This window comes from Hypanus sabinus, chromosome 3 (assembly GCF_030144855.1).
Source record: "Hypanus sabinus isolate sHypSab1 chromosome 3, sHypSab1.hap1, whole genome shotgun sequence".
Classification (NCBI taxonomy): Eukaryota; Metazoa; Chordata; class Chondrichthyes; order Myliobatiformes; family Dasyatidae; genus Hypanus; species Hypanus sabinus.
In genome coordinates, this window is record NC_082708.1 from 179,643,847 (window position 1) to 179,660,453 (window position 16,607).

The 16,607-nt window shown below is 44.6% G+C and overlaps 1 protein-coding gene across 1 annotated transcript in view; it reads left to right on the forward strand.

The window, feature by feature from the left end:
* Positions 1 to 1,433: 1,433 nt before the first annotated feature.
* LOC132391933 (5-hydroxytryptamine receptor 7-like) overlaps positions 1,434 to 16,607 on the forward strand; it is a 60,104-nt gene continuing 44,930 nt past the window's right edge. The window contains exon 1 of the mRNA XM_059965737.1: positions 1,434 to 2,111. Coding sequence (XP_059821720.1) covers positions 1,627 to 2,111 — 485 coding nt within the window. The 5' untranslated portion in view covers positions 1,434 to 1,626. The remainder of the gene's footprint in view (positions 2,112 to 16,607) is intronic.

The window sequence follows — 16,607 nt, forward strand, 5'->3', positions numbered from 1 at the left end:
CCCATCCACTTCAGGTTCAAGGTGTTATGCATTCAGAGATGTTCTCTGCAGACCACTGTGCTAATGCGTGGTTATTTGAGTTATTGTCACCTTCTTGTCAGCTTGAACCACTCTGGCTATTCTCCTCTGACCCTTCTCACTAACAAGGTGTTTTAACCTACAGAACTGCTGCTCACTGCTTTTTGTTTTGTTTTTCACACCATTCTCTGTAAACTCTAGAGGCTGTTATGAGTGAAAATCCCGGGAGATCAGCAGTGTCTGAGATACTCAAACCACCCTGTCTGGCACCAACAATCATTCCACGGTCAAAGCTACATAAATCACATTTCTTCTCCATTCTGATGTCTGGTCCAAACAACAACTGAACCTCTTGACCATGGCGACATGCTTTTTTTGCATTGAGTTGCTGTCACATGATTGGCTGATTAGATATTTGCATTAAGGAGCAAGTGTACAGTGTACCTAATAAAGTGGCCACTGAATGTATTTCTCCCCTCACAAAATATGTCAGTACAAATTATCAGCATATATTTAATGGCAGTTAAACATTCCACCCCTCCCCCGCCCTCCCGTGCAAAGTGCTGGGGGATCTACGCAGGTCGAGCAGCATCTGCGGAGGTAGAGAGTTAGTCGAAACACTGACTATTCCCCCCCCCCCCCACCCTCGCCTACCTCCACAGATGCTGACTGACTCTGAGTTCCTCCAGCAGTTTATTTACTGATCCCAATTCTAGCATCTGTAGTGCCCGGGGTCTCCTACTTTTAACCGCAGATTCTTCCCCCCCTTGTCCGTTCCGTTCACGCAGATATGATGGGGTTAACGCTATCGTTCGCCGCATTTGCAAGCTCGCTCCCGACGGCTCAGCGAAGGCACGAACAGATTGCTGCCCCCCGGCTACTGTTTCATATAAATAGAGAGGGTCGCTTATTCGTCCTCTCCCACTCCATCCCTTTCCTCAAAGCTGCCCGTCTCGCCGGGGAGACGGAGCATTCGCACCTCTCGCGTACATTCCTGAATTCCGTCTCCGAGGGGGAACCGGTTAACCTGTCCCCGGACCAACACATAGAAGGTGGATTGGAATCGAAATGCATTCTGGCTGAGAATTTGCTGTTTTTTTTTAAAAATCGATTCCGAGGTAAAATGAGTATTTCTGTTCGTGAGACTCAAGGCAGCGGTCGAGTTACATCCGTTTGACAAACTTTTTTGTCGAGTGAGATGGGTTTGTCAGCGAGCCGGCGGTGCTTGCCTCAAGTCAGCCAGCCGCCAGCAACTGCGACTGAGGAAGTGGGCTTCCGCTCGATTCTGTGTAGCTCGTAAGCCGCGAAGAGGCTGTGAGTTTTTGAAGGCGATAGAGACTCGGAGGCTAACGGACAGCTGACATCCTGAGCCGGACTGTACGGGGTTGTTGCGGGGTGGCGATGGTCTGGAAGGGAGCGATGTGTGTGTCGCTCTCTGGTCCAGGAGACGGGGAGGGCTCGAGCAAGGCGGCGGTGAAGGAATGGGGAGCAGGTGTCTTTGCCACATAGAGTCCTGAGGGGGTTTGGCCAATCGCCAGACCCGAGGGAGCTGCCCGGGCCATTTCGGCGCTCTCGGAGTCACTTTCCCTCTCCCTCTTCCCGTCAGCAATGGTTGTCCACGCCGACCCCATCCAACTCAGCCAGCGGGCACTGGACCACGCAGAGACCCTCGGCCATCGGCAGGAGCTAGCTCTCTCAACCTCCCCCACGGAAACCCCTTACCCCAGCCTGCTGGCCAACCTGAGCAACTCCACCGATTGCGGCGAGGAGATTTTGCTGTATGGCGACGTGGAGAAAGTCATAATCGGGGTCGTGCTGTCCATCATCACCCTGTGGACCATCGCAGGCAACGCCATGGTCATCATCTCGGTCTGCATCGTCAAGAAGCTCCGGCAGCCTTCCAACTACCTGGTGGTGAGTCTGGCGGCCGCCGACCTCTCGGTGGCTCTGGCCGTCATGCCGTTCGTGATCATCACTGACCTGCTCGGGGGAGAGTGGCTCTTCGGCAAAGTTTTCTGCAACGTTTTCATCGCCATGGATGTCATGTGCTGCACGGCTTCTATCATGACCCTGTGTGTAATCAGTGTGGATAGGTGAGCTCCTCTTTTCATGCGCCTCACTCTCACTCTCACTCACTGAACAAGCGAATGCCGGGGGAACTCAACAGGCCAGGCAGCATCTATGGAAACGGGTGAACAGTCGACGTTTCGGGCCGGGACCCATCATCAGGACTGCAGCTGATTGAAGCCTGCTGAAGGGTCTCGCCCGATAGGTGTACTTCAATCTTTTTCCATAGGTGCAGCCTGGCCTGCTGAGTTCCTCCAGCATTTTGTGTGTGTTGCTTGGATTTCCAGCGTCTGCAGATTTTCTGTGTATACAGTTCTGGTCACGCTGCAATAGGTGTATAAAATCATAGAACCATAGAACACTACTGCACAGTACAGGCCTTTCAGCCCTCCATGTTGTGCAGACCCATATAATCCTTAAAAAACAGTACTAAACCCACACTACCCCATAACCCTCCATTTTTCTTTCATCCATGTGCCTGTCCAAGAGGCTCTTAAATACCCCTAATGTTTTAGCCTCCACCACCATCCCTGGCAAGTCATTCTAGACACTCACAACCCTCTGTGTAAAAAATTTACCCCTGATGTCTCCCCTAAACTTCCCTCCCTTAATTTTGTACATATGCCCTCTGGTGTTTGCTATTGGTGCCCTGGGAAACAGGTACTGACTATCCTATCTATGCCTCTCATAATCTTCTAGACCTCTATCAAGTCCCCTCTCATTCTTCTATGCTCCAAAGAGAAAAGTCCCAGCTCTGCTAACCTTGCTTCATATGACTTGTTCTCCAATCCAGGCAACATCCTGGTAAATCTCCTCTGCACCCTCTCCATAGTTTCCACATCCTTCCTATTATAAGGTGACCAGAAATGAACACAATACTCTTAAGTGCAGTCTCACCAGAGATTTGTAGAGTTGCAAAAATGACCTCTCTACTCTTGAACTCAATCCCCCTGTTAATGAAGCCTAGCATCCCAAAAGCCTTCTTAACTACCCTATCAGCCTGTGCAGCGACCTAGAGGGATGTATGGATTTGAACCCCAAGGTCCCTTTGTTCATCCACACTCTTAAGTAATTGACCATTAATCCTGTACTCAGTCTTCTAGTTTGTCCTTCCAAAATGCATCACCTCACACCTCACATTATGAGAGGCAGTCTTTGTCCCAAAAACTAGATCGTACAGGGAACCCACACACAAAATGCTGGAGGAACTCAACAGATCAGGCAGCATCTATGAGAGGAATAAAACAGTCGACATTTTGGCCTAGACCCTTTATCAGGACTGGAAAGAAAGGGGGAATATGCAGGAATAAGAATTTGGGGAGAGGGGAAGGAAGCTGGCAGGTGATGGGTGAGGTCCGGTGAAAGCCTGGGAGGGGAGATGGAGTGAGAGGCTGGAAGGGAATATGTGGAAGAGGAAAACAGCTCTGACAGGAGAGTGTAGCGAACCACAGGAGAAAGAGAAGGTGGAGGGGCACCAAAGCGAGGTGAGGCAAAGAGAAGAGGAAAGGGGGGAAGCATGGGAAATTGAAGAAAGGGAAGGGGGGGAAGTTACAGAAAAATAGATAAATGGGTGTTCGTGCCATCAGGAGAAGCAAAGTGGGAGGAGAACTAGAATGGAAATAGAAAAAGAGATGAGGGCAGAGGTGAGCATATAGATTTAACGCGAGAGGGGAGGGATTTAATAGCAATAGATTTTTCATCCAGAAGGTGATTAGTATATGCAATGTTGCCAGAGGAAGTAAATGGCATGCACCTTAACATTTAAAAGATACTTAGACAGGTAAGTGGATAGGAAAGGTTCAAAGGGATATCACCAAATGGCAGTGGTTAGTTAGACATCTTCATTGGCATAGGCCAGTAGGATTGAAGATCCTGTTTCCATGCTGTGTGACTCTGAGGTGTGTTCCTCACTTGCACCTTTTCCCTCTCGTGCCCAACCAACCCACTGAACTGCCATTAACTGTTCGAAGAAATTGTTGTAGCCGTAGACTGTTCAGCCCTTCATGTCTGTTTCATGAAACAATGGTGTATCTTTTACCTCACTACTGCATTATCCTTAGTCTTGCAGCATAAAAATAGGCCTGTTGACCCATCTCATCCTCGCTGACTATGTTTCTCTGATTCAGTCTCATCTGCCTGCATATACCCCCCTCAACCAGGGGTTTCAAACTTTTTTATGCCATGGACCCCTACCATTAACCGAGGGGACTGTGGAACCCAGGTTAGGAACTCCTGCTCTATAAGGTCACCCACATCCCTCAGTTCCCATAATATCTAAAATCCTGTCTTTAATATACTCAGTGACTGAACCTCCACAAACCTCTTCTCTGTGAAATTCCGGATGACATCGCACTGCAATCTTGAACAGAAAATCCCTAATTTTGAGACTGTGACTTTTGGATGTAGACATGCAAGCTAGAGGAAATATCATTCCTGATTCTACATTGTCAAGCTCTGTAAGGGCTTTGAATACTTCAGTAGGATTGCTTCTCTTCCTTCTAAACTTTAGACAGTAGAGGTCTCCATGCAGGACAATCCTCCAATCCAACACTTGTATTCCAGATCTATGACTGTAAAAGGCCTGTTTCCGCACTATATAACACTGTGAGACTGTTACTGCACGTGCATTGATGTGGAGAAAATGAACAGGCTTGGCCTCACCTTGTGGAAAATACCAGCCTGACTAGTGACCTGTTGTTACTTGTTCACAGACTGTGGACCCCACAAGCAGTGCTGAACGTTAGTTGTCTAAAGCTGTTGTCCACTGCTCTGAGCAGAGAGTAACAGATCAATTGTATTGGTGGGTCTGGAGTCACATCTGGGCAGTACAGCAGCTTTCCTCCCCTGCCGGACATCAATGACTCAGACAGGCCTCTACAATAAATTTGTAGAGTAATTGTTCTAACAAGCATATTAAAATTTAGTTTAATTATATTCCCCAGCTGAATCAGAATCAGAGTCAGAATTTGGTATCACTGACTTATGTTGTGAAATGTGTTGTTTTGCAAAAGCAGTACAGTGCAATACATAAAATATATTATAAAATTCAGTAATATATATATGATATTAAATAAGAAGTGCAAAAGGAAAGCAAAAATAGAAAAATAGTGTTCACAGATTTATGGAGCGTTTAGAGATCTGATGGCCTAAAACATTGAGTGTGTCTTTGGGCTCCTGTACCTCCTTTCTGATGGTAGTAATGAGCACAGGGTATGTCCTGGGTGGTGAGGGTCCTTACTGATGGATGCCACCCTTGTGAAGCATCGCCTTTTGAAGATGGTGGGGAGGATGGTGCTGGCTGGATTTAATGCATCTGCATTAATGGTCCGGAGCTCTAGATGCCGTTTCAGTAATCTAGCCATTATGCTCCTGCTTCCACTAACCAGGGCCAGCTTCCTCCAACAATGTACCAGCTCTCTATGTGTGGCGTAAGCAGTAGGTGCATGGAACATGTTGGCAGATGTGGCGATGGTGTGTGGACGTGATAGCGGTGTTTAAGAGGCATTTAATCAGCCGCATAAACATGCAGGGAATGAAGAGCTAAGGCTCACGTGCAGGCAGATAGGTTTTATTTAGTTTGGTGCCACTTTCGTCACAGGCATACTGGGTAAGGGACATGTCATTGTGCTGCATGTTCCATGTAGTATCCCTGCTGCACTGGCATGTGAAGTGTTAAGGGCTGAGATGGTTTCATTGGGCGAGACGAGAACAGCAAGGTAAAAGGAGTGCTTCTGACATGTTGTTCCCACTTCACACCCTCCCTCCCTTCACTGAATGAATTTCTCACTGAATTTACTAACATCAACCCGAACTTAAACCAGCTGCTATTTTCACTCTCTATTGCACGCCATACCAGTTAACGTATGTACGAGGTGGCAAATTGGGCAAAGTAGGTGGAAATTATTTCTGTGATGAATTCCATATTTTTTTTTGTATACTATTTTTAGGAAGGTGACAATGGGAAGATTGACATGACACAGAAAAAAACCTCACTGGATAGCTTTCAACATCATCATTAATGCTGAAATCTAATATACACGACTATAGTTATTGTCATAACATGAACTGGATGCTGCAATATCAGGGCCTTACTCTGTAAGCATCAGTATAACTTTTACAAATCTTCTTGTGAGCCGAATAACAATCTGAGTGAATTTTATGAAGTGTTCTTTAGCTGTTTTTTGCAGCCCTCCGTTGCTATGACAGTAAAACCATATAATTAAGAACATTAAATTCCTTTAAATGTCACAAGTATGGCTTCAAATCTTTTTTAGCTGTTAGCCATGACTCAGTCAAACAGAAGTCTAGGCAGTGAATTGTGCAGCGTCCGAGGATGAAACATTAACTCATCGCCCCATCTGTTATCTCGGGGAAGCTCTCTCCTGTTGCCCAGCCAGTGCCTATTCTTCAGCTGACATCACTGACAGAATTGTATCTGGGTAAAGTTTCATCACTGTTTGTGGGATTATGCTGCTCTGAAATTGGTGGATGTACTTCCTCAGAGTACAAGCAAAGGTGTAATAATGACCACCAACTACTGATAAGTGTAATTGGTTTATCATTGTCACATGCTACAGCTCTATAAAACCCTGTTGGACCACACTTGGAATATTGTGTTCAGTTCTGGTCACCTCATTACAGGAAAGACGTAGAAGTTTTAGAGAGGATGCAGAGGAGAATTATCAGGATGCTGCTTGCCATGTGAGGATAGGCTGAGCAAGCTAAGAGCTTTTTTCTTTGGAGTGAGGGAGAATGAGAGATGACCTGATGGAAGTGTACGAGATGATAAGAGGTTTAGATCCAGTGGATAGTCAAAGACTTTTTCCCAGGGGGGAAATGGCTAATACAAGAGGGTTTAATTTCAAAATGATTGGAAGAAAGTATGAGATGTCAGAGGTAAACAGTTTACAGAGAGAGTGGTGGGTGCATGGAAGGTCCTGCCAGGGGTGGTGGTTGAGGCAGATACGTCAGGGGTATTTCAGAAACACTTAGATGGGCACATGGATGATAGTAAAAGAGAGAGTTCTGAAGAAGCTAAGTTTTAGGTTGATCTTAGAGGAGGTTACGAGATGGGCAGAATGTTGAGGGCTGAATGGTCTGTTCTGTGCTGTAATGTTCTATGTACCGAGATAGAGTGAAAAGTTGTTTACATACCATCCAGTCAAATTATTCTAAACATTGAGATAGTAGGAAATGAAAAACTTTATGGAATGTAGAATACAGAGTTACAGCTGCAGAGTGTGTGTGCTACATGTAAACAAATATAATATAAGGGCCATGACAAGGTAGACTGAGAGATCAAGAGTTCATCTATGTCATACTAAAGGGTTGATGCAAGGGATGCCCTTTCCGTGCTTTACGGTACATATTTGCTAGATGGCTGTTGACCCCACGAGAGGGTTCATCCACCCTTTGACAGGCCTTGTTTTTCGTCCTGCAGGGTGTCTAGCCACCATCCTCTCCAGGCAGGCCTGGCAGGGGAGCCGATTTAGTCGTCGACCACCTGACCGTGCGACAGGTAGTACTGAGTTACACGGTACCAGTAGCACTCAGACGAGTGACCTTACAGGTGACCTACCAGTGACAACATCCTTCCAGAAAGCCAGTGTGGTTTTCGAACAGGCCGTAGTACAGTGGACATGATCTTCTCACTGAGGCAGCTCCAAGAGAAATGTGTTGAGCAGCAGAGAAGTCTCTATGTCATATTTGTTGATCTAACCAATGTGTTTGACACTGTTGGTATAGATGGCCTGTGGAAGCTCCTACCAAAATTCGGTTACCCCCCCCATGCCTAATCAACATATCCATCATTTCCATGAAGGCATGGAAGGCCGGATCAACATGTGTGGTGAGTTGTCAGACCCATTTCTCATCAGCAACGGCGTAAAACAGGGTTGTGTTTTGGCTCCTGCTCTGTTTGGACTATTCTTCGCTGCTGTTCTTCACATCAGACCTGAGGTCAGGGGCCTTCCTACAAACGAGTGTTGATGGTGGGCTCCTCAACCTCGCAAGACTGAGAACAAAAACAAAAGTCAGGGACATTGTGGCACATGTGCTACTGTTACGTACCCCGTAACTGGGTCACTTACCAGCAAAGATAGAGAGGTCCGTTGAAGTCTGATGGTACTATTTTTAACAGTATTTATTAATGAAATACACAAAAATAAGATCAATGCAAACATACAGATAATATACGTCGTCAATACTAAATCTAAAAACGCGGGTATAATAATAATAAGAAATAGCTCTATCGTTGTCTGGGGATAATGTATTGTCCGATGGAAATATAAAAGTAACTCAAGTTCATTCAATCTGCAGCTTTTGGTTGGAGAGAGAGACAGAGGTTTAGAACTTGCCTGGTTTTCTGTTTTATGATCTCAATCCTTTGAAATGGCGTCGGTGGTGATCTCTTCCTTAGCTAAGCTGCCTTCTTTGGCAGGGCCTCAATCCCGGGCAACGGGAAAGGACACACTTGGGCCCTCCTCTGGCTATCGCTATTAAACGCTGTCACGGAACTTCTAGCGTTTCTCCTGGTGCGTGTGTCAAGGGTTATTCCCCAGACCCTCTTTTATCCCCACTCACGGGGTCTCAGATGTCAATCAGGGTGGAATGGTGCCATCCCCCAACCAGCCCACATTACCTGAGGGCTTCCATGAAGTGCAGTACTCAATACACAATTTCGTCTCCAAGAGACAATGACCTGTTCCATGGCTTTGTATCGCTGGGGCCAGGACATTCCAAACGTCGCTCTCTCATTTTCTGGGTCTCCTGACCTGACTTAGTAGCGATCTTGCGATTCTCAAAAAGGAGGGGGGGGGGCACAGGTGTAACACTACAGTTTGCTGATGACTGTGCACTGGTTGCCCACTCTCTCGAAGACTTACAGGAGATCACCAGTTGCTTTGCCAGTGCAGCCAAAAGCTTCGGACTGACAATCAGCCTGAGAAAGACAGAAGTTTTGTACCAACCACCTCCTGGCTCAAGCTACGGAGAACGAACTGTCCTCATTGATGACACTCGTCTCAATGCTGTCAACAAGTTTTGCTACCTGGGCAGCATAATATCATCCTCAGCTTCTGAGGGATGTAGAGATTGAGTCAAGAACCAGAAAAGCCTGCTTTGCCTTTGATCAGCTGAAAAATCGAGTTTGGTCACAGAACATCAGGTTGGCCACCAAGTGCAAGGTATACAGAGCCATTGTCATATCAGCCTTGCTATACAGATGTGAGACGTGGTGCCCATATCAGAGTCACTTACGCCCACTTGACCAACTGCAGCAGTGTCACCTACGTTCTCTGATGAAGATCACCCGGCGAGACAAGGTCTCCAATACCGAGGTCCTCTCTCGAGCCAGAATGCCAGCAGTTTCAACCTTGGTGACGTTAGCCCAACTGTGCTGGGCAGGACATCTTGTCAGAACGCCTGATTGAAGACTGCCCAAGGACATGTACAGCCAACTGTCCAGTGGTACCCAAAAATGAGGAGGCCAGTGACTACGGTACAAGGAGGTACTACACAGGAGCCTCAAGAAAGCTGACATTGCCCCATCAACATGGGAGGATCTGGCTCAAGATCGCTCACAGCGGAGGGACACCATCAGAAAAGGTGTGGACGCTGCTGAGAACAAGCTCAACGAGGCAACAGAGGAAAGGCACATGAAGTGCCACAACTGAGCTTCTGCCCTTGCTGCCCCTCCAGGCTTCACCTGCCAAGTATATGGCAAGCGGTGCATGTCAAGGATCGGCCTGTACAGCAACTCCAGGGGACGCACATATCAAACCCCACTAACTAACTGAAAGGAACCATCATCATCCTATGGGATGGAGAGCCAGAGACACTAAAGTGTCCATTCAAGAGTTATTTAACAGAGGATTGTGTCATCAGAAAATGTTTCTATGGGAAGCAATCTGCCACCTGTAACTATTAGCCAACACTGACTCCTACATAAACACACATGATTTTTCACCAGCCTAACCCAGTGGTCCCCAACCACCAGGCCATGGCCCAGCGGTTGGAGACCACTGGCCTAACCTACCACGCAACAGCATTAAAAGTGCAGTTCACCTTGTAATAAAGACTGCAGTGATTCACGGTGAGATTTCCTCACCAGCATCCTCTCAGGGACAATAATTACCAAGAGAAATAAATATAGGCTTGCATTTGACATCTACATTCTGTGCAGGAATGAGAGAAAAATTGCATTATTTAATCGGTTTGCTTTAGCTTGATTCTATTTATTCAATGAGGAGCAATTGTGGACTCTTCGGTGAAATTTCCCCTCAGTTTTCTCTGCTCTGAGGACAATCCTGGTTTCTTTAGTCCCTTAACATAAAGTCTGTCATTTGGTGGTTTTGTTAAATCCTGCAGACATCATTTTCTCCTTAAAGGAAATGTTTTACTGTTGATTGGCTTAAATTCAATGAGCTATTGTGAAAGGTATAATTATTGAACAAATTAAATCCTGTTAAATTATTAAGATTGTGAAATGAATAATAGTTGAAAATGTTTAAAGAAGGTTTGGGAATATTAGTCAAAGGCAAAGTGCGTTTATTATCAAAGTATATATATGTCACCATATACCATATTAAGATTTATTTTCTTGCAGGCATTTACGGGAAAACAAATAAATACATATAATTAATGAAAATGATACATAAACAAAGACAAAAGCAACCAATGTGCAACAGAAGACAAATTGTGCAAATAAACAAATAAATAAATGAGGAGATACAGTAGATAATAGACAGATAAATAAAGAACTCAATAATACATACATAAATTACATATATATACAGACACACATACATAAACACATACAAAATTACATACTGAGAACATGAGTTGTAGAGTTCTTGAAATTACGTCCACAGTTCGTGAAATTAATTCAATACTGCGGTGTGAAGTTATTCACGTTGATTTAATAGCCTGATGTTTGTAGGGTAATAATCGTCCCTGAACCTGGTGTTGCGGGACCTAAGGTTCCTGTACCTCTCCTGCCTGATGACAGCGGTGAGGAGAGAGCATAGCCTATATGATGGGGGTCCTTGATGGTGGATGCTGCTTTCTATTGGCAGTTCTCCTTGTAGATGTGCTCAGTGGTGGGGATGGCATTTCTGTGATTGTTTAGTAGCTTGGACTCTGGATTGCAATCCAAAGCCTTTGTATCTGCGAAGATACATGGCATTAAATCAAATTCAGTTAGTGCTGTTAATCCTGATGATATCAGAAAATTGTTATAAAGTGTGCTAATTGCAGTAAAAATCTATTCAGTTCACTCGTGTCCTTGGAGATGATAAAATCCTTTCCTCACTCTGGTCTACAAAAGACTCCTGTCCTCAACTACGTGCTAATTGTCCCTGAGGCAAGCTACAAGCATAGTACTCACATCACAATAACAACATTAAAAATATACCAAGGATGAAATGTTTCAAGAAGCTGCTACTGATTAAACATAGTTGGACTGATTTCAATTCATTCAATACTGGATTCTTAAATCAGAACTTCGAAGAGTACAGTTCAGGAACAAGTCCTTCTGCCCATGATCCCTGTGCCAAACATGATGCCAGATAATACTAATTCATTCTGCCTGAAGCCATGATCTACACCTTTCCATTCCTCATGCGTCTAAAAGCCTCTTGAATGCCACCTTCGTATCTACTTTCGTCATTGCACTTGTAGTGCGTTCTAAGTATCCACCACTTTCTGTGTAAAGAAAATTACCCTGCACTTTGGTTTCTCTAACGGGGTAATTTCTCCCCCCTTCCCCCTTTTCTATTCCCCAATATTGGCTCCCTTCTCCCCCTTCTTTACTCCTCACCTGGCCACTGTCTCCCTCTGGTGCTCCTTCTCCTTCCCTTTCTCCTAGGTCAACTGTCCTCTCCTGTCAGATTTCTTCTTCTGCAGTCCTTTACCTCTTGCACCTATCATCACCCTGCTTCTTACATCATCCCCTTCCTCCATCCGTCCACACATCCTCCCCCTTATCTGGTCTCACCTATCACCTGCCAGCTTGTATACCTCCCCCTTCTCCCACCTTTTCATTCTGGCTTCTTCCCCCTTCATTTCCAGTCCTGATGAAGGGTCTATGCCTGAAACATTGACTATTCATCCCTCTCCATAGGAATGATCAGCTCTGCTGAGTTGCGCCAGCATTGTGTGTTTTACTCCGCACACCTTCGTTCCCCTTCTCAGCTTAAAACTATTCCCCATAGTATTTGCCATTCTTACCCAGGGGATAAGGTTCTGGCTGACGACCCTACCTCTGTCCCCCATAATTTGATAAAGCTATCTGTTCTTTCTTCAACCTATGACACTTCAGAAAAAACAACACAAGCTTGTCCAATCACAAGCAAGAGAAAGTCTGCAGATGCTGGAAATCTGAGCAACACACACAAAATGCTGGAGATTCTTAGCAGGCCAGGCAGCATCCATGGAAAAGAGTACAGTCGACATTTTGGGCTGATACCCCTTGGCAGGATGGGAGAAAAAAAGCTGAGGAGTAGACTTAAATGGAGTAGAGGAATGGAGTGTTATGGGCTGAATGCAGGTCAGTGGGACTAGGTGAAAATAAGTGTTTGGCACGGACTAGAAGGGCCCAGAGGGCCTGTTTCCATGCTGTAATTGTTATATGGTTATATTGTTAAAAGGTGGGGTGAAGGGAGAGAGAAACTCAAGGTGATAGGTGAAACCGGGAGGCAGAGGGATGAAGTAAAGAGCTGGGATGTTGATTGGTGAAAGAGATACAGAGCTGGAGAAGGAGGAGTTGGATAGAAGAGGACAGAGGGCCATGGAAGAACGAAAAGGGGGGAGGAAGCACCAGAGGGAGACGATAGGTGGGAAAGGAGATAAGGTGAGAGAGAGAGAAGGGGAACCTCTCCTGAAAGCACATGCTCTCTAATCCAGGCAGCAGCCTGGCAAACCTCTGCTGCATCCTCTCCAAAGCCTCCACATGGTTCTGGTGATGGGTTGCTCACAGATCTCCAAGTGCAGCATAACCAAAGTTTCAGATTCAGATTTGTTTATCAGATATATTATCGTGTATCAGGTGTACCACGCTTTTTTATCATGTGTTTATCATGCGCGCATAAAAACATACAGTGAAACACGTCACTTGCATTAACAACCGACACAATCTAAGGATTCAGTTCAAGAGGACTGGAATTTAAAAACAAGGACGTAATGCTGACTCTTTATAAGGTATTAGTCAGACCACATTTGGTGTATCGTGAGTGGTGTGGGACCCATACCTAAGAAAAGATGTGCTGGCTTTGGAGAAGGTCCAGCGGAGGGTCACAAGAATGATCCTGGGAATGAAAGGGTTAATGTCTGAGGAGTGCTTGATTGCTCTGGGCTTGTACTCACTGGAGTTTAGAAGAATGAGCGGGGATCTTGTTAAAACCTATTGTATATTGAAAGACCGAGATAAGAGGTGATATGGAGTGGATTTTTCTTAAAGGGGGGAGTCTAGACCAGAGGGTACAGGCTCTGAATACAAGAACATTCCTTAAGAACAAGGATGAGGAGGAATTTCTTACTTAAAGCATGGTGAATCTGTGGACTTCATTGCCACAGATGGATGTGGAGGCCAAGTCATTGGGTATATTTAACGCGGAGGTTGATAGTTTCTTGACTAGTAACAGCGTCAAAGATTACAGGGAGAAAGCAGGAGAATAGTGTTAACAAGATTAATAAACCAGCTATGGTGGAATGGTGGAGGAGACTCAATGGACACATGGTCTACCGCTATTCCTATATCTTATTGTCTTTTGGTCTTAAGTGCCGGGGGCAGCCCACAAGTGTTGCCACACATTTTGGTGTCTGTATGTTCAGTGTTTTAGTTTTATACGAATAGTTGCCTTTAATTGCATGGTTACTTATGTTCTCCCCGTTTCATTTTCAACCTCACAGTTTATTAGTTTCCTTGAGTAACCATGATAACACAATTGCATCAGATGATATGGCACTTTTATGAAAATTACATGCTGCAAGATGCCTCTGACTCACGATCCATTTGTGGAAGAAGGGCATACTTCTAAAATTAAGTTTTACATTTCTTAGTCTATCTCTGTCTGCAGTTTTTCACACAAAGGATAGTGGATTTATGAAACTTACCCTCCAGAGGCCACTGATGTTGGCGAAGAGAATAATTTAACAACACAAATTTGAAAGCATAAAATTCTTTGAACACTCAGTCACCATCTATAACAGAAGATTTCAGACCAGTTCAATTACAGTTTGATATGGACTAAATGGGCCAAAGGCATTTTGCTATGCTGTAGCACTCTATGACTCGGTGACCATGACCAGAGAACGTTGTCTCAGTTCTGAATGTTTCCATCTTTTCCTATTTTACTTCAGACTTTCAGCATTTGCGTTTCATTTTTCCAACACATTTGATTCTTTTTGTGTAGGTATAGTAAGACCAGGATGGCGGGTGGAGAAACGTCTCCACCAAAGGAGGTGAACAGCATCTCTTTCCTCTGCTGGCCTGCAGGTCACCCTTGGGCATGGTGTAGTACCTGCTTAAACCCCCTATCTGATCAGGGTCATGGATGGATGGGTATATGAGCAGCTGGTGCATATCACAAATCCTGGTTATGCAACCACTGATGCCAGGCAAAAATTCTCTGGAGAGTATTGATAATGGCTGCCAATCTCAGCCCAAACTGTCAACTGTACTATTTTTCATAGATGCTGCCTGGCCTGCTGGGTTCCTCCTGCATTTTGTGTGTGTGTTACTTGGGTTTCCAGCATCTGCAGATTTTTCTCTTGTTTGTGATTACGGCTAGTGTCACCTGCTTTGTAAGGACACTGTCCAGAAGAAGGCAATGGCAAACCACTTTTATAGAAAAAATTTGCCAAGAACGATCATGGTCATGGAAAGGTCATGGATGTTCATATCATACAACATTGCATATAATGAACCAATGAAGCAAAATCCCCTGACTCTCCTTTTTCTATCCTGCCTGTTATTTCCTCAGAGAATTCCAACAGATTTGTAAGGTAAGATTTCCCCTGAAAGAAACCATGTTGATTTTGACTTACTTTATCTTGTGCCTCAAAGTATCCTGAAACCTCATCCTTACTAATGGACTCCAACATCTTCCCAACCACTAAAGTCAGGGTAACTGGCCTATCATTTCCTTTCTCCTGCCTGCCTCCCTTCTTAAAGAGTGGAGTGACATTTGAAATTGGAACCCTGGTGTGTAGTCCATCTGGTCTAAATGACTTATTTTACCCTTCAGACCTTTCAGCTTCCCACACACCTTCTCCTTACTAAGAGCAACTGCACGCACTTCTGCCCCCGATACTTTCAAATTTCTGGCATACTGCTTGTGTCTTCCACAGCGAAGACTGGTGCAAAATACTTATTAAATTCATCCACCATTTCTTTGCCCCCCATTGCTACCTCTCCAGTGTCATTTTACAGCCTTGCCTCTCTTTGACTCTTTTTATATATGAAAAGGAAATTTTTGGTGTCCTCTTTCATATCATTGGCTAGCTTCCCTTCGGATTTCACCTTTTCTCTCATGGCTATTTAGTTGTTTTCTGTTGATTTTTAAAAGCTTTCCAATCCTCGAACTTCCACTAATTTTTGTGATATATATCCTCTCTTTTCCTTTTATGCTGCCTGTGACTTCCTTTGTCAGCCACAGTTGCCTTACGTGGATAACTTTAAAGTTCAAAGTAAATTTATTATCAGAGTACATATTTGTCACCATATATGATCCTGAGTTTAATTTTTTTCAGACATTCACAGTAGATAAAGAGACACAATGGAGTCAATGCCGTTTCTGTTGTTTCATATGGCATGGCCCGGGAGGGGCAGACATGAGTTTGTCCATTCAGGTGCTGGCTTGGATTGATCTTCATCTGGCATCTTGTCCCCAGTTGTTCTGACAGGGGTGGCCCAGAGTTGGGATCACCTGATAGAGTCCTTGAAGCACGCAAGCCTCCACCCGATGTCAACATGTTGATCCAGGTCGTGGAGGAATAGAATCACTGAAAAACTGCACACGGAGATTGACAAACAATGTGCAAAAAAAAGCAATCTGTGCTAATAATTAATTAACTAAATATATAGATAAATGGATGGATAGATAGATAAATAGATGATTAATTAACTAATTACTACTGAGAGCATGAGTTGCAGAAACCTTGAAAATGAGTCCATAGGGTGTGGAATGAGATCAGAGTTGAGATGAGTGAAGTTATCCACACCGGTTCAAGTGCCTGATGGTTGAAAGGTACTAACCGTTCTGGAACCTGGTTTGATAATTCAGCATGGATGAGATGGGCTGAATGGCCTCTGTTATATACCAGCAGTAATAGATCACAAATTGAGTCAGGTTTTGATGTTAAAACCACTCTCTTTATTAGTATCTACTCAAGAATATAGAAAATTAAGCAAAATAAACAGAAGTTAACAGTGTTATGTGTGTGTGGCTCCCAAACTGTCAAGCTTAAGAACAGTTATTAACATCTTAAGATGGCAAACTAGAAAGGTCCAGTGATCCATGGTA